This window comes from Dermacentor albipictus, chromosome 3, assembly GCF_038994185.2.
Source record: "Dermacentor albipictus isolate Rhodes 1998 colony chromosome 3, USDA_Dalb.pri_finalv2, whole genome shotgun sequence".
Classification (NCBI taxonomy): Eukaryota; Metazoa; Arthropoda; class Arachnida; order Ixodida; family Ixodidae; genus Dermacentor; species Dermacentor albipictus.
In genome coordinates, this window is record NC_091823.1 from 99,893,248 (window position 1) to 99,920,957 (window position 27,710).

The following is a 27,710-nucleotide window of genomic DNA, read 5'->3' on the forward strand; positions in this document are numbered from 1 at the left end:
CCGCTCCGCTGGCCGTAAACCCGCTGGGCTAAAACTCTCTAATAAGGGACTCGCGAAACGCTAGTGCGTTAGTAATCTACCGGTGTAAAGTGACGGCCACAAACGCGCAAATCCTGGCGCCGATCGGATAGCGGCAGTCTGATGCGCAGCAGCCAGTTCGCTCGTACGCTGCCCTGCAGAGGGACACGATGTCGCAGCTTGACATATTGCCAGTCGCTACGTTTGCAGTCCACAAGGCAACAAAGTCGAATCATAGTGCTCGCGAAAAAACTGAGACCAACTCTGACCGCGGAGCTCTCGTCAAAAGGGAGTACGTTGTAACACAAGCAGACGACACTTGCTGTGTGCCGGAAGTGCTTAAGTGTACTGAAAAATTGTTTTTATGCATTCTCTTTATGCTACTTTCTTTTTATAAAAACAAATTAACTAACATTCCAACTATTACGAAAATCATTTGTTTACCATAAAGTTGGAAAAATTATCGATCACGCGCCCTGGTCAGCCAATCGGATAGCTCGCCCCACTGACGTCATATGGGTGATTTCGGTCATATGGGTAGGGGCGGCTTAAAATTCCGCCGAGCAGTGCGCTGCGATCGGCAGTGATATGCATTTTTAAAACCTTATAATAAATTACACGTTTTACGCAGAGCACTTAGATGTGTCAATTAATGATCAGAAGGACCTACTCTAACGACTCAGTACGTTTGTAGAAAATCGTCAAAAGCGTTTCAGGGTCCCTTTAAATCGGGCAACAGCGGCGCGCAAACGTTCACGCGATTTTTTGGTGCCTGCCGGTAAGTAGCAGGATCGATAACATTGCCGATTGGTGAACGCCACCGATGAAACCAGCAGTGGAGTCTGGGTGGGCAATGTGTTGTTCCAGGTACCACTCCTAGCGGGCGACGATCTTCCTCGCCCCCGATTCTGTTGACAGTTTACCGTGTCTACGCAGACTAAGACGAAAAAGAGTCGGGGATCATTACTTCCATCACTTCTCCCACACATCCGGTCAGCGCTGTTGGCAATATGAGGCGAGTTCCAGTGAAGACATGACCCTCCTCAGGAGCAGAATCGGTTGACACGCCTCCCATTACTGGACAATAATACCACCTTGCCACGGTACGTTGTTTAGAAATTAACTCTTCTCTCCAATCTCGCTCACAAAGGTTGTACATGGTGCGTATTTCTGTCCGGTAGAGGCGATAACGAAGGCCCTCCACGGCAAAACGACGATCCGTGAGACGATAAGGGGGACGAGAACGTCACATTTGGACGTAATTTACTTTAGCCCATTTCTTATATTTCGTCGCAACGAGTGACCAACACTGGCTACAAAGGCGTTGCGGCCGCGTCTGAGCTGCAGTGACGTAGGGAAAGAAGAACCGAAGATGAAATTAACCTTCGCAGTACATACGGCGCCTGTACTCCGTTCCGAAACGGGCCCAACGTGGCTCGAGACCATCGGGACTCGCACACATGCCGCCTTTGCTTGCCAGCGCTGTCAGTTATGCCCGCAGCGCCGATGCCTAACTGCATCGCGATACCTTGCTTCCTTGAGACCACAACAGAGGTTCTGCTTTCGGACGGCGAACACACGACTACACGACGAACACACGATACACGACTCGAGTCGTTCTGTCTTTACGCTTCCACTGCAACCTCTCAAGCGCGACTTGGAGGGGCTTTCCCTCGCAAAGTGCCCAATGGGAAAGGTACGTAGGACAGAAACAAAGCCGCGTTCACTTCGGAAGTTCTCATCGTTCGCATGCCATCACTGTTTGCGGGGTTTTAAGACGACGAGCAGCCGGAAACGAAGAAGAAGAAGTATAATTACGGGAAAGGACATTCAGAAACGACGTTCGCAAACGACCACAGGTTCCGAAATACGCTATAGAGGAGGAACGCTCGCACGTGCGCACGCACTCAGGAGCACGAACAGCTGTGGCCTCACGGAACAGTCGCAAGTAAAAAGATCCCAAGCAGGTAGTACTGACTGTTAAGCCCCGCAAGTGTTGCATGCGCTGCCGGAAAGGCTAGAGGCGGACGCTGTACAGGTCACTGACCATCGTGGAACAGCACATTGTACTCCTGCGTCACCCTGCTTTGAGTGTATTGCGTGAACTCTTTTTCTTAAGCACGGTGTTTCACGCTTCTGCTGCTAAACATCTCCGTATACGTCCGGCGTATGGCTCGTTCCCCCTCAACCCGGTCGGTAACACTGTGGAAATGCGCCAACCACGGAGACCAGAAGTTCTTTTGCGCAGACACTCGGACGCACCTTGGCTAACCTGTATAGTCGCCTGACACACCGGGCTCTTGACCGACACATGTGCTGCCTCGAGATTAGCTTTTGGATTAGCGAGGGCGTGCAGCACGTTTGAGGCGATGGCGTCCTCCATGGCCTCAGACAAAACGACCGGACACGTGACTGCCACATAGGTGCGAGGGTGCTCGGCCACTCCGTCATGCTCTGCAGGCCATGCATGACGGAAGAAGCGTTCCCCCTCCCCCGCCCTCCCTCCGACCATTCCGTGGCACATGCGTGCAATCACGGCGCGCAGTAGCAACGGAAGGGATGGAAATAAGGAAAGACACATGGGGGGGGGGGTCAAAACGGAGGTAATTTGTGATAAGTACACTCACGAAGGGAGGGTGATGGGGTAATCAAGACGCCAGAGAAAGGGAAATAAGAGACAGCGCCACGGCTCAACTGCAGATGCCAGGAGGCACTCAACGCGGTCACGATCCGTTGCCCAAGTTCCTTTTGTCTTCCAAGAGCGGGGTACCGCCTTTAAAACATTCAGTGGCCAAAACATGGTCCGCCATCCTCGGTTAGTGTATAGACTAGTAAATCACTCCTAAAAAAACGCAATTATCATTCATTTAGTGGGGAGAGGGCTCATCTTTGCTGAAGAAAATGAAGGCTTAACGTCCCATCCTTGAATTTCCCGCCGATATCTTGTGGGCTTCCCACCCATGCTCTTGGGACAAAGGAACGACAACACAGTAGTGCAAACAATCACAAGGACATTTATTGCACCTTTTATAGACTAATGCCTGCTAGCCGAGTTGCTATACACAAGATATGCCGCTCGGCGCACGACAAATCGCGAAAGTCCGACTCACCGCGACCGGATAACGAGCGAATATGGTCGACCCATGCTGGACGCCAACGCCTGGTCGTTCGCGCGTACGGTCACGCGAACGGTGGGGCGTTCGAACGATCGTGTTCGTCCATTCCGGGGTAGGCCTCACGAGACGGTCTCGCAGAAGCACGGATCGGCGCACGCGCAGAACGTCCGCGCCGCTTGCCGAACCCGAGCCCGAGGAAGAGCCGTCTCCTTTTTTGTGCCCAAGTAACCCCGCTGTTAGGTGGCGTTAGCAGAGCCACACTCGCGCCATCTCTCGCAATGCGCTTCAACCAAACCGACTGCCGCGGGCACCAAGCCACGCGGCGAAGCCGGATTACAGTAGACGGCGGCTATGCGGGAAAACAACATATCAGGGAACGCGTGAGAGTCGCGCATCCCCACAACCTAAGGGGGGTGCGCGCCATTGCGACGGTATAGATTTATGGTCGAGTAATTTTCTCCGTTAAGGGATAAGAAAAGAGCAGATTGGGTGAGGGAACAAACGCGAGTTAATGACATCTTAGTTGAAATCAAGAAAAAGAAATGGGCATGGGCAGGACATGTAATGAGGAGGGAAGATAACCGATGGTCATTAAGGGTTACGGATTGGATTCCAAGGGAAGGGAAGCGTAGCAGGGGACGGCAGAAAGTTAGGTGGGCGGATGAGATTAAGAAGTTTGCAGGGACGGCATGGCCACAATTAGTACATGACCGGGGTTGTTGGAGAAATATGGGAGAGGCCTTTGCCCTGCAGTGGGCGTAACCAGGCTGATGATGATGATGATGATGATGATGATGATGAATTTTCTCCTATTTTGGCCGGTTTAGAGCAGGGGAAGATCTCCGAATTTGCTAAGTTGAGCCACGCGTATTCTCAAGGTATCCTGAAGGCTCAATCGAGTTGAACACAGCGCCGCGCCTCGATGACACTACTGTTCTCGAGAAACGCCACGGAGCGTTAATGGAGCACAGCGACAACTTTTGTCGAGGAGCGCCACTGCGGTCCACTTTCCCCGGTCGAGGTGGTGCGTTGAGTGAAGGAACGTCGCGTAATAAAGAGGTAAGTCTTCGGCCGTCTTGCGTAGAATGTAGTGCCGTTTACCAATAAGCAACTAACATATATACCTGTCAAAATCAATGACATCACGGCGAGTTGCGGGAACTTCAGGACGGCGTCGCCACTCCGTCTACTATTCGTGCATCTCTTCTGGCCTTACAGAGCTTTCTCCTGTGATGTTACATGGCAGTATTGCGGTTGGAAAGGCGTAATTTATAACACAGCTTTAATTACAGTATCCCTGCTTTGTGCCCCGTTATACGGTAACCATACGGAAGTCGCCTTCGACGCATCTTCGGTGGCGACCATGGCTCCGCCCGGCGCCAGAGCGTCCATAGCTTGTCTGGTATTCGGGTAAACGGAGGCGGACGGGGCCGTTGAAGCGTTGGGGCGGAGGCGTAAACGTGAGCCTCCTGCATGGTGCAGCCACCTAGTGGCGCAGAACTCAAACAGACTAAAAACAGCCAATATTGCCTTAATCAAGTGTATCCGCTGCTGGTGTAAATTTTCGGCACTGGCGTAATCGTGCAGCTGCCAAAAAGTTACACTCGCAGCAAAATAAATGCACTTAGTTAGTGCAATATTAGCTGTTTTTTGTCTGAGCTTAAGGCCACCAGGTGGCTGCACCATGCAGGCCGCTCCCGTTTACGCCTCCACCCCAACGCGTTTACCCGAATACCGGACAAGCTAAACGTCTTCATTGACTGCACAAAAAAAGAAAAAAAGAAACCTGCGCCGCGGTTCTGACTGAAACTTGTGACCTTCTATGCCGCGAACTTATACGGAGTACAGCGGTACTCGTTCTGGACGCGGCAACTGTCTTCGTTTGCCGCTTGCAGATCTGTTCATTGCACTGAAGCAGGTTTGCGCCACACTTTTGCATTATATACTATATTTCTCGTATTTCTTTTATGTAGCTGTTCCGTATGGTTTTCACAGTTCTTGCTGTTGCTATTCATTTTTTTTTTCTTTTCTGCCGCCGCGTTTTCTTCGCAGAGATGTTTAACCCCGCTGATACAATGCATTTCGGGCGACTACATACAGTGCAGAATATACCAATACATAAACATTCAAATGATCAAAGAGCGTGGTAATTGTGCAACGCGATGCCGGATGTACGGCGGAAATAAGTTGCGTGTATGTTATATTCAAAGCGCGGATGGTTATCGACGGCCGCGTGAAGAGCTGTGTTTTATGGTGAGCATACACGAGGACATGCAAATACTCTCTAAAAAAAATTTTTACCCCCGTAAGGGTGTCCTACGGGTAACACTCCTACCGTCAGGGCTTTAAAAAAAGTTTACAGAGCACGGCAATGGGAGCTCTAAATATACGTGCGATGAGTAAAAGCGTTGTTGAATACTATGTAATAATGCTGACAGCATTGAGCGCTCAGAAATATCGTACAAAAGAATTTGACAGCGATAGCTTTTAAAAGAGTGAACTGCTGGGCTATAGTTGGATATGCGACAGAATAAGCGAGTTTTGCGCCAAAATAACACACACAAGAAAGGAGGCAACACGGGCGCTTTTGTTGTCTCCTTTCTTGTGTGTGTTGTTTCGGCGCAAAACTCGTTTATTATGTACATAGCTATGACAGTTCATTTAATGCAATTTTCGTGTCGTCTGACACAGCTATCGCCATTTTTAGCTCGGTAAAAAAAGAAAAAAAAAAGTCAGCAAACAAGATACCATCGTCGTTCCATACCTACGACAGGATCTTACCCCTTAACCCCCTTGTTTGCTCATTAGCTGTGGCGTTGGGCTGCTGAGCACGGGGTCGCGGGATTGAATCCCGGCCACGGCGGCTGCATTTCGATGGGGGCGAAATGCGAAAACACCCGTATACTTGGATGAAGAACCTCAGGTGGTCGAAATTTCCGGAATCCTCCACTACGGCGTGCCTCATAATCAGAAAGTGGTTTTCGGCACGTAAAACCTCATAATTTAATTTTTAATCTTACCCCTTAAACGCGAGGGTGTTGGCCATGGTTCAGTAGGTGTGTAAAGTGGTGTTTTAAGAGTGTGTAACGAGAGAGTGCCGAGGCTATCGAGCTTGCAGCTCGGCTCACCCGAGCGAGGGCCTCTTGACGTGCCGGGAGGCGGCGGCGTGCATGTCGAGCAGCATGTCCTGCGAGCCGCCCAGTCCCGCCGAGTTGCGCCGCGGCAGGCCCGACGACTGCACGGACCGCGGCGCGGGACTCGCGAACGCCGGCGGCGGGCTGATGGAGCGCGGGCTGGCGTCCGCCGAACCGCCGCTGTCCGCCTCGGCGCGCTCTGCAAAAGAGGAAAGGTGGGGGGGGGGGGGGGGGGGGGGGGCAAACATACAGGCGCCGTTCGTGCGGTGTATATACGTGCACGCACAGTGCACGTGCACACGGGGTTGTCCTGCAGCTAACTCAAGCCAGAGCTTTAAAGATATGCAAATCCCTCGTGGCTGGGCAGAAACAAGGTAATGCTGTTTGCAGTCGCTTGGAGACGTCCAAATTATTTTTTATTTCATTCCGCCCAATTAGATACTCAGTCTTAATCGATTAATCAACTTCTCAAATGTTATAATTAGATGAAAAGTGGCAATGAGAAAATTGCAGAGCGACACGAAAAAAAAAAACTCCCGATAACGCTTTCTGTTGCTCAATACGTGTTACATAGAAGTGTTTTTTTCCGAGCGCGAATGAAGACCGCAAATGCACGCAAAATTGCCGCTCGAGGCACTTTTGAGTGCATTTGCGGGCTTCAAGCAGACAGCAAAGTGAACAGTAAATGCATTCTTTAGAATCACGCATACACCATACATAACAGCCTACGTTTGAATAAAGATCAAGCACAATAAAAGCATCCGAACCACATAACTGATATGATAAGGCGCTCCCGATAAGAATGCGAAGCACGTAGCACTCCCCGCATACGTTTCCCGGTAAAGGTTGCGCAAGCTGAGCCGCGACGACGGCAGCTTGCGACGTGGGGTGTGACGTCACCAGCCTTTCCTATATGAATGAACCACACTAGCAAGCTGATTTCACTGTTCTTGTATCACCGCTATACCGACGGTGGCATGCTGTCAAAATTACCATTACTCACATTACTACGATCACTATAAATTGTCATTACTACCGTTACTCTAAAGGAATGAAGCATTGCATACTTCCCTCAGCAGTTGTAGCGGCGGTTTTCAACAGATTGGCTGGATATCCACTTTCCCAGGGCCGGGATAGCGAGTCAATTTTTTCCTTGCTCAACATTGTTTTGCCAGCAGCACCACTTGCAATACCAAGGTAAGCATCGGTGCACTTCGCTACACGCCCCCCCCCCCCCCAAAAAAAAAAAATAAACACGCGCGTCCGGTTCATGCCAGTGCAAACTGCCGCCCTCGTGAGTTCGAAACAAAGAAGTCTTTGAACAGCTTGCGCCGCACGCAACCGCCCCGCATGCCCACAACAATAGCCGCTCGCACACGTGCCTGCACAAGCGTAGCTTGAAGGCAAGATTTGCATCTCTAATTGCCGGGCCACGTATTCGTGAGGCGGGCCGACGAAGAACCCGGAACAGCGACGAAGGAGAAGGAACGCAAAGGAGACAAGACTTGGGGGGAAGGAGGTGAAAGTGCACTCCGTCTCACTAATACCGTGCAGTGTCAGGAAAGCCAGAGGCGCCTGTTTACTGACCATCTCATGCAATACGTAGATGGATGGATGTATTTTATGGGAATAGCCTCTTAATTTTTAAATGGGGTGGTGTCAGGTGCCGTCCCAAGTTCGTCATTCTTACCTGCTGTGTGCTTGTTATCAGCCCTTAAAATACATGGTTTGCGTTGACAACATAATCTATTATTAGATAAACTTACAGCCTTAAATGTAGTGTAATTTTACATGCGAAGGAATGGTACAAAAGAAGACAAGTGATACTACATGACAAGCGTAATAGTTTGTATTATGCGTCTTCTCCTTATTGTAATATTTCTGCCGAGATTAAACCTCCATCAAATGGGCCGACAAGTGCTATTTAATTTATTTAGGTGTGTTAGCCACTTCTGAGTCTGCAGCTGTTTTTTTTTTTTTATTTTCTATTGTAGACAATTCGACGTTGAGATCTGCAGTGCACGGCGGTTTTGCAGTGTAGCCATACATAGTGGATGTTTCTGCGAAGACTTTCAATAATAATAAAAAAAATAATCTGTGGCAGATAGCGCAATTATAATTCTTGAGCTGGATTGCACCAAGAGAGAGACATTATCTGGGCGAGAAATCGAAACGCATAATTGATTAGTGAACAAAAATTCACTAACGTAATAGTTCTGCGCAAATCCGCAAGGTTGAGAGAAGTAATTAAAGGAAAATGAGACATCCCCCTAGTCGTAGCAATTGTTACGATTGTGTGGATGTCTCGTTTTTCCTTAATTAAAATGCACTAATTATGTTTTAGGTAATTACTTTAGAGCACATATTGCAAGTTATAAATTGCAGCCTTTCAGTTCGCATAGATCCAATGGGAAAATATTCTCAGGATGGCACAAGTTTCGGGATATTAATTCCGCGAACTTTGCGAAAAAATACATTAGCGGCCCAGTTACTTTCGCGATTCAGTGCTTAAAACAGCGTTTTGGTAAAAATTTATGTGGAACGACGGTGAAATTTTACAGCAAGTACGATGGTGCATATCCCGAAAACGATGTCATCCACAGAATTATTTTCAAGTGTATATGCCACGCAGTTTCACGAGCTAAAATTTGTAAATTGCAATATGTGACGTACGGTAATTAGTTAAAAACTAAATTACTGAATTTTCGTTAATTAGTAGATAAGGCACTTCCACTCCTTGTGCAAGTAATGTCCGCCTCTTCGAGTAGACCAGCCCAGGACATTGAATTGCGATATCTGGGACAGATTATTTTTACAAACTACTGAAAATCTTCGCAGAAACAACCCGGTATACGGTTCTTTTATCTTTTTTATATATGTCACTAGGCATTATATTACTTTCCTGCAGGTACGCACCCAACACCCGAAATTAAGCGGCGCCCCCCCCCCCCCCCCTATCAACCCCCGCCACCACTCCTCACACACATTCCTAAAGCACCGACAAATCAATCTACTTGGCGGTCAACGTTTTGCCGCCTTTTACAGCGAAAGCAGTGTATGACTAACTTCTGTAGTTTTTTTTTTTCGGCGTCCGTTAACTGAAAAAATCATCATGTGGTCCGATCCTGGTAATAGTGAAGAAAGGGTCCAAGATCAATGGCACATACCCCTTTGGACTCGGGAACCTACAACGCGCCCTTCGGAGTCTTCGGGATCGGCCCACATATGAGGAGTGTGCTTAACGCCTGCTTCACCTCCGCCGCGGGTGGGCCTGGCATTGCAATATCTTTGGAATCGGCCTACGTATGAGGAGTTGGACGCTGTTCGAGACTTCGTGGGGACGACGCCGTAGCTGGTTCGCACGCGCGCGCATGCGCACGAGCGTGGCTCGCTCACCTCGGATCATGTCCCGCGCCTGCTTGGCGATGCCCGTGTTGAGCTCTTCGAGAACGTCCGTCGCCCTCCGGTTCTGGGCATCGCGCAGGTCCACGTCTACGCCTGCGTGAGAAGGGAAGGGCCACCGCTGCAATCTGTGCATACTTACAACCGCAACGCGACCGCGCACACCCGTGAGCAAAAGTACACGGGCCAGGGATTGCGCGATAAAACTCATTTTCTCCTCTGTCTGCGAACGCAACTAGAAACTAAAGACTGCAGTCCAAATTTGACATCGCAAATTTTCTAATGCACTTGTCAGTTTCCGCTTACGCGTGTTAATTACGAAGAAATTCCGTTTTTTTTTTTTTTCGGCGACCCCGTGGTCCGCATACTTTCGCTCGCGGGTGTACGCTGTTGCCTGTCGTGAATGAAAGTTTCGTGCAAAACAGGCGTTACTATATATAGGGGGGGAGACCGCGAATATATGAAACGGAAACGAACTGCGCACTTCGTTTTAGTTCCATATTTTCTTCGTAGTTTTTTTTTTTTATCTGAATAATCTCTGACCTATAAAAATAAAGACGGCAATAAAAATGACAGCGCATTCAAAGCGACGCATAAGGAACAAATGGTGTAAGAACCCACTATAGACGAGCTGAAGTGCGTATAGGCCACCTCAGCACTGTGGGTTTTGCGGAAACGACCCACAAGCATGACGGCAGAGGAGCCGCAAAAAAGGTTATACGGCTTTGACCAGCCGTGCTTAATTCCTTCAAGTGCACTTAAATCTAAAGGCACACGAGCGTTTTTTGCATTCCGCCTCAGATCGGAATACAGCACACCGCGGTCGGGAATGAACGCTGCGACCTCGTGTACGGTAGCAGGACGCCGCGATCACTTACTTAGCACGTGGTTCGTGCCTTTTCGTTTTCAAACCCGGCGTTCGGGGCTCGGGTTGTCTGGTCCCGGCAGCGCACATGTGGCAGTATCAAGGATTGCGTTTCACCAGACGATCACGAATGTCTGCTTAATGCACCCGCCCATACATCTTTGGATAAGACGACTAAATGCATGCGTTATGTGTGCAAGCAAGAAGATCGACCACCAAGAGAGGTCTCGCTCAATCGGGAAAAAAAAACAAAAAAAAAACATCTCACATAGAAGATGGGGGAATAGAGAAGCCTTACATCGCACTCGGCGATCAACGTGAAAACTCGCTGGAGAGGAGGAACAGTTGGGCTATACTTATGCTAATCTCAGGAACAGACTTGGAAATGGTTGCATGCAAACAAACGCTCGGCCAGAAAAGTCTACGAGACATCGTGGTTCCACGACAAATGTGAGACATTCAGCTGTTAAGGCGTGGGCACTTGTAATTCAACGCATCACTGCTTAAGGTCTCGAACGCCGTACTACAGATTGAAACTTTCACACCGAGGTCATGGAGACGAGGCCTCGCGGAAACTCAGCTTTTTTTTTTCCCCGCAAAATCCCTAGTCCCGTAAATTTGGTGGCCGAGACTTTACTACACTTTGTACGTACGCCTGATTAATTCGCCCCCTGCCACATATACGTTGCTTTCTTCGCACCACCATCAAAGTTCATTCGCACGATAAACGTCTCTCTTTACGCAATGTCTAACGCTCGTAACTCTTCCAGCGACCCTCCTCCGGACGCTGTGACCGAATAGTGGAACAACATAGGCGGCGTCCTACGCGCGCGCATGACTCCGCACAAGCGGGCGCCATGGACCGTCCGACCCACGACGTGAGACTGAATACGAAATGAGAGCCCGGAGAGGGCAGCGGCAACCGTCTCTGCCGCGCGGAGGATTGCCCGACGAGTGCCTGCTTTCGTAACAACGACCACAGCCTTCACAAAGGGTTGTCGGCGAGAGCGTTGCCAGCTAATTTTCAGCCCACGCGGAGGTTAAACACCTTCATGATACTTGAGCAAACAAGCCATCTCTTTCTTTTTTTCCGTCTCTCTTTTCTTTGATAATTTATTTTGCGTCAACGAACCGAGGCACCACACTCTGAAAAAAAAAAAAATAACGGGCAAGTAAATAGCCGCAATTTCGATAAGCAGCAGAAAACCGAGTTTGAACAACCACGGAGTGATTCATGCATGGAAGTGTATGACGCTGCGAAGTTTATTTGTCCATTGTGTTTCTTTATCTTATATCGCTAACCTTGTATAGCCGGTGTAACAGACTGACTTCGGCCTCCTGGCTACGCTTATTCATTCATTCATTCATTCATTCATTCATTCATTCATTCATTCATTCATTCATTCATTCATTCATTCATTCATGTAGCCTCGGGCCATATGACTTTATAGAGAGGGGAGTGGTAGTACAAAACTTCACAATAAAAATATCAACACGATACAGCGAGCCTCGTCATTACGTAACAAGATTGCTCCTAGTAAGACAATGTTAGCTAAGGCTTCGCGAAAATGTTTATTGTTCGTTTATTCGCCTATAGGTACGGCGGACATCCATAAAGTGCTGATTTATGAAGTTAATTTTTCTCCTACAATACTAATCCACATAGAAGTTACCTGCGCAAAATCTCATTTCCCTCAATGAACACAATTTTCGATATCGCATTAGGACAACGTGACAACAGGACGTATTCGCCCTACCATTTGCGGCTCGCCTGTGACGCAGGACAACGTGCCTCGCGACCACTTTACTCAGATGTTGGCGGCGAACGTTGGCAGTAGAAGTTGGCAGAAAGCTTGCCAGGCGCATAACAGAAATATTTCTGCGGCGACGCATCATAACGATGTCGCATTTATTCTTACCACCCATTTTATTATCGCCCGCCTCGTGAGTCTTTAACTGAAGAAAAAAAATTACACTTAAGGTTTAACGTTCCCAAACTGCACAGTGGTGAATGATTAACTTTGACCACCCGAGGTTCACTAAAAGTGCGCCCGAAGGACAGGGCACAAGCGTTTTTTTTTTGCGTTGCTCCCTACATCCGGGGTCACACGGCAGCTGCAGTGGCGAATCGAACCTCGAACCTAGCCGCAGAACCACCACGGCTGGTGCATCGCGAATCCGTCACAGAACTAAGCTAAAGAGTGGAACCGACGTCGCCTGTGAATACGTTTCGACGGGCAGGGCAACGAAACAAGCGAGTTGAGAGCGACGTGCGACCACTTGGCCTTTTCACACAAGAGCAGCGACGTGAGAGAACTCGGAGAAGTACGATTGTCCGAAGTCTGAATATCCAACGAGATGGAATGTCCGACGGACGGGTCACGTGATCGGCGAGACGAAATGTCCGCGGCCACACGGAACGTCCAACACGAGTGAATGTCCAACGAGACGGAATTACCAACGATACTGAACGTCCAACCAAGACGGAATGTCCACTAATGGGCATACCGTCTAGCTTTACGTCCAGGCTGCAAGCGCACTACGTACGCGTCACCCTCTGCAGGCCGAGCTCTCCGTCCCGTTACATAGTTTTCGTGCCGGACGTTCTCAGCCACTCTTGCGGGAGCGGCAAGCACACCTTTCTTTCTAAAACATTTCTCAATGAACAATTAACGAGCTTCCGAATCCGTGTTCCTATAGCGAGAGGTATTAAGATCACTGTGGAAGCAGAACCGCAGATGTGATATATATATATATATATATGGTTTTAACCAGGCACAACAAGCGCGATAACGAAAGCAACTGCCGCCGAGCGACCAGCTGGTAACGCTGCGCTACCTGTCCGAGGCGGCTCGAACTTATCGGCGCTTTCCGATCACGCACAGCGCGCAGTCGCGGAGTGCGCGCCGGAAATCGCTCGCTCTTTCGCCAGGGTTGGGAGTGAGCAGCGAAGCCGCAGACCCGTTATTTGCCAACATTTAATCAATCAGTGGATAGTTGGATAGGCTGCGCTGACGCGCCGCTCGATGAAGAGGCCCGGCCGCGAGTATTCGTTACCGGAAAGAGCCAATGCCGACTCGTTACTGGACTTTGGCCCCGCTTCAATCACTCATTACTGTGTTGGTATTACTGAAAGCTGGGCTTGTTGGCAACCGACATTGGGAAACACAGTTACAGCGTGAAATTAACAGGAACTAAAGTCAGTTGATGCACCGTCCTCTGCATGTCGTGTTTACGTATTCGATCGCCACCCTTTGGCTATGCAACCGTGTTTCCACAACGCTTATAGCTCTAACTGCGTCTGCTCATAAGCACACGCTGACGTAACAGCATGGTGTCGCAAAGAGCGTGGTAAGAACGATTCGGCATCACGTACTTCACGACACGGCGTGTCTCCCATCGTGCACCGTCGAAAAAAAAAAAAAACTGTGTCGTAAGTAGGACACCCTGTGTATAAATGGTGCAGCAGTCACTCAAAGCACAGGTGGTCCAGCCAGTTTAGGATTTCGAGAAATTTTTGGAGCAGGAAAAATGGCTTTTTGGAGCAGTTTCGAGCAGCAATAAATTTTTGCCTGTTTGGAACACTTGGAATAGTACAGCATAAATCTGTAGCCGTTTGGCGAAGCTTGTTATTACTGCGCAATCAGTAAGTGCTGCTCAACAGTGACGAAAGACACTGATCAAACAGCGACTAATTAGGCTTGCCTTCCGATGGACGGCGTACCGTGCACGGTATGTCGCAAACAACTTTATTAGGGTAGGCAAGGAACTTACATTTGTAAACAATTACATAAAATTTTGTAGGCTGACGAGAACAAAGATATGGGCCTGGGCGCAAAGACAGACCTAAAATTACAAATGAGCTAGAACAATTTGCGGCTTCAGACACAAGAGAAAAAAAAGTGATGGCAAATGCCTTACGTGCATTCCAAATGACAGATGTGATTCGATATGCTTTACTGCACTAGATAAAATGTATGTTACACCCAATAACAATGCTATAGGAGTTCGACAAGAGACTATGCGTCTATGAATAGCGCTACAAGATGAGAGAGAGAGAGAAATAACATTTATTCGGACCATCGAGATGGCTGCTCTTGAGGTCGAGTGGGTGGTGTCCTTATTCCAGAACTCCACTGGCCATGGCTGCTCGATGTACTTGCTTAGAGGAGAGCTTCTTGTCCCGCCAGGGTATCGCTGGTCAGCTGTACCTCCTATAAGATGAGATGCCTCCGTACGGTGTGTCTCAAAAATGGCGATGGCGGTGGAGTACAACGTCCGCACTATCCCGTACAACTAGCTTTCGCTGTGAAGCGGTTTGTCCGCTTCTCGCGTGTCGTGTGGCTTCTGCGAATTGACACGGGTCGATTCGTCCGAAAATTGTAACTTTGGTCACCGATACCCAACCGACCTTTCGAAGCACTACTGATTAGGCCTAACGGCCAAGGCAGTGTGCCAGGGCGAAAATTGACCGGTGTGGCCAGCCAGCTTTCCGCAAGCCGTCGCAGAAAGCTTGCCGCTGACATGTTCGTATGAGTAGCTAACCGGAGATCGGTTCTGATCAGATCATGCATATGTGTTTTTGACAACCGTCAAAGCCGGAAACTATACTGCAATCGCACATATGGAAGTTTGCAGACTGACAGAAATTTCCAAACTGCACGTGCAAACGCGTCAATCTACATGCATGAGCACGCGTATTCGATACGGTCTGCGTGCCTTCCAGTGGCTAATCAGTCCTACATCTTCTCACATTTATGCGCTGCTTTCATTGCCGTTCCCTTTGTGGGCGTCGGGTATCGGAATTGCTTCGATTGGAGTTGACGACTCGGACTATCATCATTATCATCAGCCTATTTTATGTCCACTGCAGGACGAAGGCCTCTCCCTGCAATCTCCAATTACCGCTGTCCTGCGCCAACCGATTCCAACTAGCACCCGCAAATTTCCTAATTTTGTCGCACCACCTATTCTTCTGCAGTCTTCTATACTGCGCTTCCCTTCTCATGGTACCCATTCTGTCCCCCTAAGATCCAACGGTTATCTAATTTGACTCGGACTATACCTTGTACCAAGACAGGCGTGCCTCATAATGAAGTTGTGATTTTGCCACGTTCCCAGAATTAAATTTTGTTTTGCCTCGAAACCAACTGAACGCCGTGGTAAGGCTGCGTGCAATGCATCGACCTCAGCTGAGTAGTTCACGAAATATACGAAAAATAAGAGTAGTAGATAGTCGAATCGCGAACTGAATTATTTGAATGTTCACAAATCCATTCGTATATATAGTTGAGTACAGTCAACGTCCGATTTCTCGAACTCCCTAGGGGCCGCGAAAACGTCCGAAAAATTGGGCACGCAGTCTGAAAAAACGAATGCGTGCCTTTTGCTGCCCCCAAGGACTCAAAGTATACCACAGGCACATCCGTAATAGCTCTGAAGGCCTGCCAAGTGGATCCGCCTTGTGAACTACACGGCTAGAATTTGTAAATTGCAATATGGGCCATACGGTAACTAGCTAAAAACTTAATTAGCGTATTTTAATTAGTCGATTACGCATTTCTGATCCTTGAGCAAGTAATGTCCGCCTCTTCGAGTAGATCAGCTCATGAACTAGAATTGTGCCACCTCCCACAGGAAACCTTTAAAACTGTTTAAATGTGTTCGCTGAAACACCCGGTATATCCCTCAGAAGCTCCACGAAATCGTCATCTATGCCTTCGTGCTTGAGAATATCCTATAACAATTCTCTGTCTACGTTGACGTAGGCTCCTTTAATATCTAGAAATATGCTATCCATAAAGGTTTATTCTGAGCTACTGAAATCTACATGCACTGAGTTACTATGAACTGTGGGGATGCGTGACTCTGACGCGCCCCCTGATAACTTGTTTTCCCGCATAGCTCCCGCGTGGCCTGGCGCCCGCGGCGGTCGGAGTGGTTGAGGCGCAGTACGAGAGATGGCACGAGTGTTGCGCTGCGGCGGGGTTACTTGGGCGCAAGGAAGAACACGCTTGCTCTGGGGCGGCGGGCGCGGCGGACGTCCCGCGCGTGCGCCGATCCATGCTTCTGCAAGACTGCCTCGCGTGGCCGCCTTCGAACGCGCCACCGTTCGCGTGACCGTACGCGCGAACGACCAAGCGTTGGTATCCAGCATGGGGCGAACATATTCGCTCGTTATCCGGTCGCGGTGAGTCGGACTTCTAGATTTGTCGCGCGCCCATCGGCATGTTTTATGTATAGCAACTCGGCTGGCAGGCATTGATGTATGAAAGGTGCAATAAATGCCCTTGTGATTGTTTGCACTAATGTGTTGTCGTTCCTTTGTCCCAACAGCGTGGGTGTGAGAAACCCACAGAACATATTATCCTCTAAGAGCATACCCGGTCTGAACCCATCCTGTAGTTCCCCCAGGACATCATTTTTCTCCACACACTTCAACAGTTCTAATTTTATGGCTTGCTTGCCATTCTATACATCACCGACGTTACCGCACCTGGCCTGTAACGATTCGTCTTGTCCTTATCAGTCATCAGTGCCTTGCTCTTTGGACCGAGGTTCTTGATTAACTGTAGAGGGATTTCATCAAGTTCTGAGGCCGAGTTATTATAGGGACATTTTTTTCCCGCTTCCCTGCAGTAAAGGTTTTCTATGCACAATTTTGGTCTGTCAGCAATGGTGCAAATTTCGTGCAAATTTTGGTCTGTTGCTGGATCTGTTTGAATCAGAACTAAGCTTTCTTTCGAGCCGAAGTTATCCCTGATAATTTGCGTGACGTATACCGCAGCGCATCGTCTCCTTCGAAGATGTTACAGTCTTCGTCCATTATAGCCGTTTGCAAATCTTTTGTTGGAGCTCCGAGTGCCCTTATACACGGTTCCCGAATATTTACTGGTGCGCCTTTGTCATTGCGCAAGTGTTTTGCATCCAACGATCACTTGTGCATTGAATGTCCTCTAGCACGAGCTCGCATGCGGCCCCGTACGAGAGAAGGGTGTAGAGAAGCACCGCGATGACGACAGCAGCGAAGGTGCTTTTAGTGCCTGCAAGCCTTCAAGGTGTCGCGCGGTGTCACGCTGCGACAGTGCTGCGGCAAGAACTGCGCGCGTTCTGGAAAGACGCCAGCCTGCAAGCGACCTCAGAAAGGCCGCGCGCGCAATACGAACGCGTGCGTCGCAACGGGAGATCAAGGAGGCGTCCTACCCTAGGGGGGGGGGGGGGGGGGGCGTCTGTATACACAGCGCTCGTAAATCGTGAACGTGTCGCAACTTGCGGCCGCTGTCAGTGAATGGCTTCGTGGCAGCCCTGATATTAGTGTACTGCAGCGCAACTGTGAGAAATAACCTCCTCGACGGTAAGGTTTGTGGGCGGACGTTCGCAAAAGCCACACACGCGGCTGGCGGCCTTGCGCGCGATTCTGGATATTGAACCATGGCAACCATTACGTCAACGTCAACGAAGTTTGTACGTTAGGCGAGAGTTTGCGCGGCAGATAAAAGCGTGAGGGTTTAGGTGGTGACATATCTAGCCGCCAATATTATATATATATATATATATATATATATATCTATATATATATATATAGTGTCCCAGCTAACTTGGAGCAAGATTTTAAAAACACCCAAATCGTACCGACTGAATAGTAGCTGTAGTCGTATGTACTTACGGCCAACACCTTTGTCATCAAGGAGTATTACTTATTGAATTACTTTTAATTAGTGATCTTTGTAATTATTGCTTGAATCGCAAACATATCAATTACAAAGTTGTAGGGCATCTTGAATAGCCTCTGAATCAAGCATTTATTTCGTGCTGAAGTGGTCCTGGTTGTTTTTTTTCCAAGAAAAAACAAAAGCCCGCGAAATACGCGATATACGAAATAGATGCGCACTCGCACGCCGCTACTCAAGCGCCTATCTATTTCGCATTTTGGATGTTTCGCGCGCTTTTGTTTTTTCTCGGAAAAACCAACGAGGCAAAGCTGATCGCTAAGCAAATGCTTGATTCGGAGGTTATTTGAGGTGCCCTACAACATTATAATTGATATGCTTGCGATTCAAGCAACAATTCGAAGGTTTACCAATTAAAAGTTACTAATCAAGTAATACGTCGTAATGAAAAAATGCTGGGACACCATATATATATATATATATATATATATATATATATATATATATATATATATATATATATATATATATATATATATATATATATATATATATATATATATATATATATATTCGGAATGAGAAAATGGAACGATGCTAACCATGAGTAGTTTGGTACAGTAGTTAGACGCATGCGATAAGGCAACACGTGTCTTCACTTCTCAAACCACCGTATCGGTGACTCTCCCCCCAAGAACTTTCGCATTCCATCCAGTCTACAGTGTACTAGAATGCTGTAGTGTACTACAGTGTACTAGAATGTACTAGAATACAGTGCACACTGTATGCCGCGCTCAGAATCTCCCTCGGCGGGGAAACGCGTGCGCGCGGCGTCAGCGACGCACCTTCCTCCACCGCGCGAGCGCGCCGCGCTCGCTGTTTACGCGTCAGCTGCCCGCAATCGCCTTCACGGTCTCGGCCACGCCGGCGCGCGTGCGCCCGGTGCAAAAAAAAAAAAAAAAAGCACACCGCGACGGGGTGCGAGGCCCGTGAAAGGACGCAGAACAGCAGCAGCGGCAGCGATGATTCAAGGGCGCCAACGCAGCCGCCACCTCCGCTGCCGCTCGCGTAAGCTGCGTCACGCAGCCGCCGCTCACGTGACCCCGGCCGGCGGGGCGCAACGAGCGCCGCCACTCGCGGCTTCGTCGTCGGCACCGCACGCCGCGTCCGGTGGTTCGACGCAATCGAACGCGCCAGTCGACACCTCCAGCCTCGCAGACAGGCGGACAGAAAAGGCGCGCGCGTGCCGCTTTTGTCCCTCACAGCTAGCTCGTTGGTCGCCGCGACGCATGCAGCGTTAAAGGCCTTACATACTTAAGATATTCGTAAAGGGAAAATGAGACATCCACCGAATCGTAGCAATTGCTACAAAGGAAACCCGTACGGGTTCCTCGAAAGAAAAGCCTCGCAGTCGAAGAAAAGTTCGCCCTGGTCCGGGAGTCGAACCCGGGACCACCGCCTTTCCGGGGCAGCCGCTCTACCATCTGAGCTAACCAGGCGGCTAGCAGATGGCAGGGCGAAGTCGAACTTATACAACTCGAAGCAAAGGAAAGAGTTTGACCTAATAGTTCTGCGGAAACCCGCAAGGTGGAGAGAATTAATTAACAAAGAAAAAAATAGGGACATCCACCCGAGCTTCTAGTTGCGGATAAATTCGACTTCGCGCTGCCATAAGCTAGCCGCCTGGTTAGCTCAGATGGTAGAGCGGCTGAACAGGAAAGGCGGCGGTATCGGGCTCGAGTCCGAGACCAGGACGAATTTTTGTTCAACTGCGCGGCTTCTTTTTTTTTTTTCGAGGAATCCGTACGGGTTTCTTTTGTTACAGCTGCTACGATTGGGTGGATGCCCCATTTTCCTTTTATTAATACTCTCCACCTTGCGCGCTTTCGCAAAACCATTAGGTCATACTTAAGACAGCGCGAAGATGTAAAAGCCTCTATCGATGGTTCCGAGCTTTACGTTTGAGCGGCGTCGATTTGTTTCGATAATGCAATTGCGTAACGGCGCGCTCAATAGGAAGGCAAGAATACCCCCCTAAACATTTCATTTATTTAATTAGTTATTCTGCATATGAGCAGAAGCTCTGAGCTCTTCCATGCGTCCATACATTGGAGTGCAATAGCCGAGCGAGACTACAGGATCGCTTGAGCATATTTACGTGCATGCAGTGAACGGCAAGTCTAATGGCGGGAAGCGGGAAATGACAACGCAGTTAAGGAACAGTTCCTTTGAGCCGTTTCGAAGTCACTGTGGGAGAGATCGGACCCGTCGTCGAGTTGTTTACTGAGGCCCCTGCAGGAGAACCTTGGTTGCTCCAAAGCACCGTAATGTGCACGCATTAAGAAGGGCAGTATAGTCGGTACCAATCTATGTACGCCGGCCACAATTGGCCCCTATAGCCCACCACAACTTCATCCATGTGTTTGCGATGTGGGTTGTTCCGATGGGTTGCTCACAATAACCTTACTGGGAGACCAAAATACGAGCGTGAAGTCCACCAAAACTCGAGTCTTGTTTGCTCGTGCATCAAAAGTTCTCGACTGAAAGATGTTTCGTTAATGTGCAACGATGTTCAGATTACGGTTTGTGCCGACCTCCGTGCGAGTATGTAGCTCTGCATAGGAGAACGAGCACAGACTGCACTTGCCTCATCCTTGGCAACTTCCGGTCTGCTTTCAGCTAATCCCGATATTCACGCGATTTCGTACATCCGACAACCTTCAGACTTGCATGCGAGCTGCCTTGCAGATATCGACTCTGTATACACGTCTTCAGTATGCACAATTTACGAAGGCGCTAGCCCGCTACTCCACGACTATCATTATCGAACGACTATCATTATCGTTCAGTATGGGGCGCGAACGCCCCCACCTCCCTCTGTGTCAGAAGTAATTCGATAATTTCAGCATATGCAGGCTAGCTAAGTCCCCATCGCCTCAGCGCCAGTCTCAGAATTTAGAGGGCATACGTTCGATCAGACTTGTAAAACTTCATGCATTCGTTATTTAGGGAGCAGTTAACCGCTGTTACGGTGATGATCTAGCCTCATGCGCATGCGCAGTAGTTCTGTCATCTCTGGCCTTTGATCGTTGGACACCCTTTTATTCCTTGCGCCGCAATAAAGTTTCATTTGTTGGCGAGGAATAGCCTTTTCCAACTCGTTCTTGTCTCATACTCGAGCTGTTTATGCGAATTATCGGTAGCGATTTCGCGACCACATGCATTCATAGCCATACTTCCAGTATACTAGGCCTATCCTGTTCCAGTTCTCGTATATTTTTTTTCTCCAGTTCGTTCCAGATGCCACCATATACCAAGATGTGAACCGCCTAACCCACTAACAAGCGCTATTAAACATAAAAACCATCGCCAGCAAAACGAAGGAAGACACAAAAGTGGGCTTCTCCCAACAAAGACTCCTACCGTGGAAAAGCCAGCTTTCAGGTTGTCTGCAAAATACGCGCAGACACGTTTCAAACAGCTGCAGTGTTCGTGTTTGAGTTCGATCCCCGCTGGCGGTGGCAGACAAAGATTTGCAATTTCCCTTTTTTTTTTAGGGTGAAGATGAAAGTGAAGAGGCGGCCTGACGGAAGACAAGATAACGCGACGAAGACGGCGTACCCGAGTGGAGTGGATGTACACATCAATCTGAGTTTCGTGTTCTTAACTGCGCTCGATGTAAAATACCCTGCAATCTACATGACACCTCGCGTCTTCGTAAGCGGATTCGGCGCTTCGGTCAATTTTGCCGTAAACACCGGCGCATTTCGCAAAGCCGTCTCTCGTACAATGCGTGAAGTCGGCGAGCGATTATTACACCTCTCTAATGAGTACTTAGACGCGACGTCGGGCACTTTCGGTTGATGGATAACCTAACGCCGAGGTTATAGGTCAAAAGGACCTCAGTCGTCAGTCGTGTTGTACGAGAGGATCGCAGATGCGTCGGCTGGCACTCGCTAAGACCTTGCCGATTCCGCTACATTGGACAATTGGGCGCCAGCGACCTTCTAGGTCGACTTGGGAGCATCGACCCAACAGGACGCCGCCGTCTCTGACGTTCTAGCTCTGAGCAACCGAAGAAGTCGCACTGCGGGTCAGCGGAACCCATACGATGACGAATGTTGTCCCCGAAGTAACGACGATATCTTGTTATTTTAGCTGATATTTGGTTTAGCATCAGACGTGTTTTTTTACCCTTTCCGGTTTTTGCTTTTACAAATAGATGGGCTTTTGGTATGCAGATTTGTAATTGTCAATGCGTGGCCGCTCCGTTATTCCGCAAACATGACACTTTGTGGAGCGAAAGAGCGAAACTAGAATGAGGCGAACATGCGCTACTGCAAGCTCCAATGCGTTTATTGAAATGAACGTACGCGCACGCTTAAATACAGGAAGTGGACAGATTCGTGGCTGATTCGCAAAATCTGCAGGAAAGAAAATGAAGAAGAGACAGAAATAAAAAGGAAAAGAATGCAATAAGCGAAATCGCAGTAACGAGATCACAGCTCGTGCGGCGTACGCTATAAATTCGTATCATTACGTCTCGTGACTCCCAACAGTTGTTGCTTCCCCGCTGGCAATGAGCATCGACCTCGCTTCGATCGTGCTTTGTCAAATGAAGAACAACGGAGCGGCCACTACTACGCTCCTTCACCTTGTGGCACCCACGCTGCTGGGGAAACACCGCTTTCGTGTCCGTAACTAGCACCGAATTCGTTATACAGAGCAATCACGCAACGTGAAATGCGCCATATTGCCCTACTGACCGCTTCCACTGTGCTGCTGGCGCGAGTGGTGATTAACGCGTAGCCCTTCACGGCGCCCACTGTACAACAATATTGCGGCCTCTGTGGCATCAGTGCATACCCCCTATGACGACACACACTAGACCCCTTTCTTATTTAGCAAATGCGCTTCTCCGCACAGCACGTTTGCCCTTCCCCAACTATTGGCCGCAACAGTCGTGGTGAAAACGAATCCGATGTGCTATAGCTGCACACATATAGAAGGGACCAACATATGCTGAGGCGCACGTTCTCGCACGTGGTTCCAACACGACAGTCACGGCTACGTTTTCCACGTCACGTAAAACAAATTGTGTTCGCACAGGCCACCACTGAATTGGCAAAATGCGCCGCGGTAGCCTAGTGGCTATCACGTTGCGCTGCTGCAATCGAGGTCGCTAGTTCGATCCCTGCCCCGGCAGCCGCATCTCGATGGAGAGGCGGAATGCAAAAAAATGCTCGTGCACCGTGCATTGGGTGCACGTTAAAGAACGACGTCCACAAAGTGCTTCCCGACAAAAAAAAAAAAAAAACAGCTCTTACACAGTCGCGTTCAAAAAGCGGTCAACGCACCGTAGTCGAGCAATAGCCGGACGACGTCCAGCTTCCCGAAGGTGGCGGCCTCGTGCAGGGCGGTGCCGTTGTCCGTCCGGCAGTTGACGGGGAAGCCCCGGTCGAGCAGGAGGCGCACCACCTGCCGGTGGCCGTTCCGCGCCGCCAGGTGGAGCGGCGAGTGGTGCGCCGCGGCGAGCCGCTGCAGCGAGTGCGCCTGCGCGCTCACCAGCAGTGCCACGCTGTCCAGCCGGCCGTACTGGGCGGCCAGGTCCAGGGGGCTCTCGCCGCGCACGTTGCGGAGCCCGGGCTCGGCACCGTGCGCCAGCAGCAGGGCCACCACCTGGGACACCGGGGGGCGAGAGCTTGTCAGGTCGCGCGAGCGTTCGAATGGGGTGCCCTCATTTTCGTTGATTTCGAGATTAGACGTTACTTACTAAAAGATAAAATGGAGGCCGAGCCTTCCATTATTTGAATTCCGAGCGAGACAACCAGCGCCGGTGCGTCACTGCGAGGTCACGGATTTCGAGGAATATTTTTCGTGGTGGAGCTCTTGAGGCAGAGTAAATGTTTTCGAAACTAACGAACTTCAGTGTTTCGTTCCTTTAGAATGAACTGCAGCCCATCTTAGACAAAATTAACTAGGCCGGTACCAGACGCCGTCATGTTATGTGACGTCAATGGCGAGCTGGTGCCAGAATTAGAAGGCGGCGTCGCAACCAGTGTTTAATTCTTACGTGTTTTACGGCTTTGACACGTGCAAAAGAAGAGGCGCTTGACACGCGTACGGCCCATGGGCCATTCTCACGGCATCATAAATGAAAGAACCTCACTTCCTCGGGAAGAGAGAGGGGGTTACACAATCATGGAGTTTACTACAATAATTACTAACGGGAAATGTGACGCTAATGTTTTACGGGAGCTGCGCCCACGCCGTTTCAGCCAGCGCGGGAACGATAAGCACGGTACATGAATTTGCCTGGACTTCGTCCTTCTGGCTTCGAACCAATCCCTGTCTTCGCATATTGATCGCCTCCAACAACACGCATACTGCGCTGCAAGTGCACGCAACAATTCGCACTTAGTACGCATGTCCGCAGAAATTTATTTTCCCTTTGCCTTCAGAACAACGTGGGGGCTTAACAATTTAGGCCAATCAACGCAGACAAAAGGTCAATAAAGAATAACGCCACAAGAACGTCTGAAGCCGCAAGCACGATGAATAGACATACGTAGACTGCATGATGGACACGATGGGATAAACACTACACATAATTCGCATAGCAGTCAGCGATCGCCGCGCTATAGACAAAACTCTGGCACTGCGATCGCTTTCGTATGGTAGACTTCACGGTTACGGCGTGGCCTCCGAGATGCCGTTGCGATCTCGGAGGCCACGGTTATCGCGGGGTAGGGTGGCGCGGAAACGCGCCATCTGGGACTGCGCCAAAGCGCGCCCCTTTGAAAAGAACGGTGCGGCGTGCGTATACCTGCGCGTGGCCGTACTGGGCGGCGAAGTGCAGCGCCGTCTCGCGCTCCTGGTTGACGTGGTTGGCGTCGGCCAGCGAGGGGCCCCTCTCGAGCAGCAGCCGCACCACGTCCGTGTTGCCCGTCCAGGCGGCCAGGTGCAGGGGCGTGCAGCCCCGGCCGTCCACCGCGTTCGCCGACGCCTCGTGGTCCAGCAGCAGGGCGACGATCTCGCGGTGCCCGTTGAGCGCCGAGTGGTGCAGCGACGTGTAGCCGCTCGGGTCGTGCGCGTTGGTCCCGGGCCCGCGCCGCAGGCTGTGCAATGTGCGCGACGGAAGGAAGGGAGCGAAGACAAATTAAAATCAAACTTCATTCCGCCGGCAAGACATTGGGGAAGCTTGCGAGCGCTAAGGAGAGAAAAGAAAAGTGGAAGTGTTTCACCTGAATAGCTTCGAGACGTCATTTAACTGACAACTTAACAATCAGATAATTTGAGAGTAGAGTGCAGAAAATTACCACACCATTGCTACGTTACATAACTTTGCGATATTATACAACAGTGCTTTAGTACGATGCTAAGTGTTATACCGCAAACAGCACGAGATAAGCGCGAAAAAAAGACAGTACATTATTGGATAATAGGATATAACAGAATCGCCCTTGCATTATACAAACGTAATAACAACATCAAAAAAGAGTATTCTGCAACTCATGTTACGTATAGAATAAAAAAAGTGGGTACGCCATTGCGTTATAGCATTCATTTTACACCGACAGCAAGAAGAGCAAAGTACCTCACAAAAAAGCCAAGGAACACGTAACGAGCGACGGAACGGAGAATGGTACGTGCGACGTTAAGACACGTGATAAGGATAGTGTGGCGACAGCAAACGGATGTAGGCGATAGTAACGCGATATCTTTAAGGGCCCCGCGTCTCAGAAAATCCGGTGTCTGCGTCTGTCGTCCCAGAGGGTTAAAATTCCCGTGCATATTTAGATACATATGTATATACCACGCCTTGCTATACGGCATGCGGCATATGCGGGTTATAATGCCACACCATTCTGTCACTAAAGTTGCTGATACCTTGTCTTGACAAAGTTATACCCCGGAATTTTTAGAATGACAGCCAACACACTAATTTCACGAAACAAAACACCGGCAGCGCATGCCTGTTACGTTAAATCTTCTCAGACTGAAATATTAATAAGTGCGAAACAAAAAAGAAACCTGAAAATTATGTGATTTTTTGGCGCGGCTGTGCGTCTCCGTATCCGCACACGCAAGGGGCCGCGTTTCTACCACAAAGCCCGCCTCGGCGCATAGCGTTCGCCGCCAGCGTTTCCCAGTGAACATTACATATATATATATATACGCTGCAGTTACTGGGAAGCGTGAGAAGCAGTCAGGGATTTTTGGGTGCTATCGCGTTTCACTTTTGAAGGCGAAGCATAAGAGGAAGATCTTGGCTAGTAGCGCGAAGTGAACACGGGCACAGAAAGGAGCAGACAGGACGAGCTCCTTTCTGTGTCCGTGTTCACTTCGCGCTACTAGCCAAGATCATGTTACCGTACCAACTCGCCCAACTGTCTATCCTTTTGCATAAGAGGAAGCTTTAGCTCGGGCCCAACTCTGACGCGGCCTATTCAAATACATGTGAAACGTAGAAACGCTTTTCTGAGACATTTTCTCAGACTTTTCTGAGGCCCTGGATCGTTTTTAATGTAATTTGTTGCATTTGAGAGAGAAGGGTAAATGCTAGTGACCATTGGAAACGTAATTTCGATTGAGGGCCTGAATATTGTTACAAGAATTTTCAAAAATTCGTGAAAGTTCGAGAAAGATAGAAGCACGAAGTTTACACATTAATAGCTCTGCATCAAGAAAAGATATAGCAGTTCTGCAAACGGCATCCGTTAGATCGTTCAAAGCGGACCAATTCGATATGTCTATTTATATCTTATGTGAATTAGTTAAATTGCGCACAAAGGTTCTGCGAAGGCTGTATTTCCATATTACTAAATTTCTGGAGATTCATGCGTAACATATCAATTTTGTCCGCTTTAGATGTACTATTAGATGCAATTAACATAATTGTGATATCATTTTTCATTGTTGAGTTACAGAGCTGTAAACTTTATTCCGTTTTCTGGAAATTTGCGATTTTTGTCCAATTTTAATAGAACATTGAGAACCTAGATAAAAAAATCAAAAGCAAGTCACTAGATTTTAAGTTTTTCTTTAAGCAACAAACCTCGTCAAATCTGGTGCAGTGGTTGCCGAGAAAAACAAATTCTCCTTTTACATGTAGTATTTAGATAGGAGCACCCGAGCTAAAGCTTCCTGTTAAGCGTCCCCTAAATTTTATTTTATTACGATAGCAATTATATGGACACTCTACACGCCTATCTGGCGTCGGCTTAGCCGTCGCCGTAGGCGTGAGGTTCCGTATAAAGTCCAAGGGCGATAAAATCGTGGCCGCGCGTCGTATGTGTGAGTGAAAACGTGCGAGGATGAGCCGGCGACCGCGGCTCAATCTCACGCCCTCAAGGGAGGGAAGCGGGGAGGAAGCGCGACGTCTTCCGTCGCGCGAAAGATCCGCGGGGAGGGTAGGGAGGGGGGCAGTTATACACCGGGAGGCCCGGACGACCGCGAACACGCGCCCGGGCAGCTGTATCTCGAAAGCCATCTACACCGGGGA

General features: G+C 49.2%; 1 protein-coding gene across 2 annotated transcripts in view; it reads right to left on the bottom strand.

The window, feature by feature from the left end:
• LOC135901320 (ankyrin repeat and sterile alpha motif domain-containing protein 1B) overlaps positions 1-27,710 on the bottom strand; it is a 122,795-nt gene that overhangs the window by 48,894 nt on the left and 46,191 nt on the right. For both annotated transcript variants that reach the window (XM_065431064.1, XM_065431065.1), the window contains exons 2-5: positions 25,032-25,323; positions 23,563-23,884; positions 9,665-9,766; positions 6,263-6,467 (exon numbers count right to left, since the gene is read on the bottom strand). In XM_065431064.1, the coding sequence (XP_065287136.1) occupies positions 6,263-6,467; positions 9,665-9,766; positions 23,563-23,884; positions 25,032-25,323 (921 nt within the window). The remainder of the gene's footprint in view (positions 1-6,262; positions 6,468-9,664; positions 9,767-23,562; positions 23,885-25,031; positions 25,324-27,710) is intronic.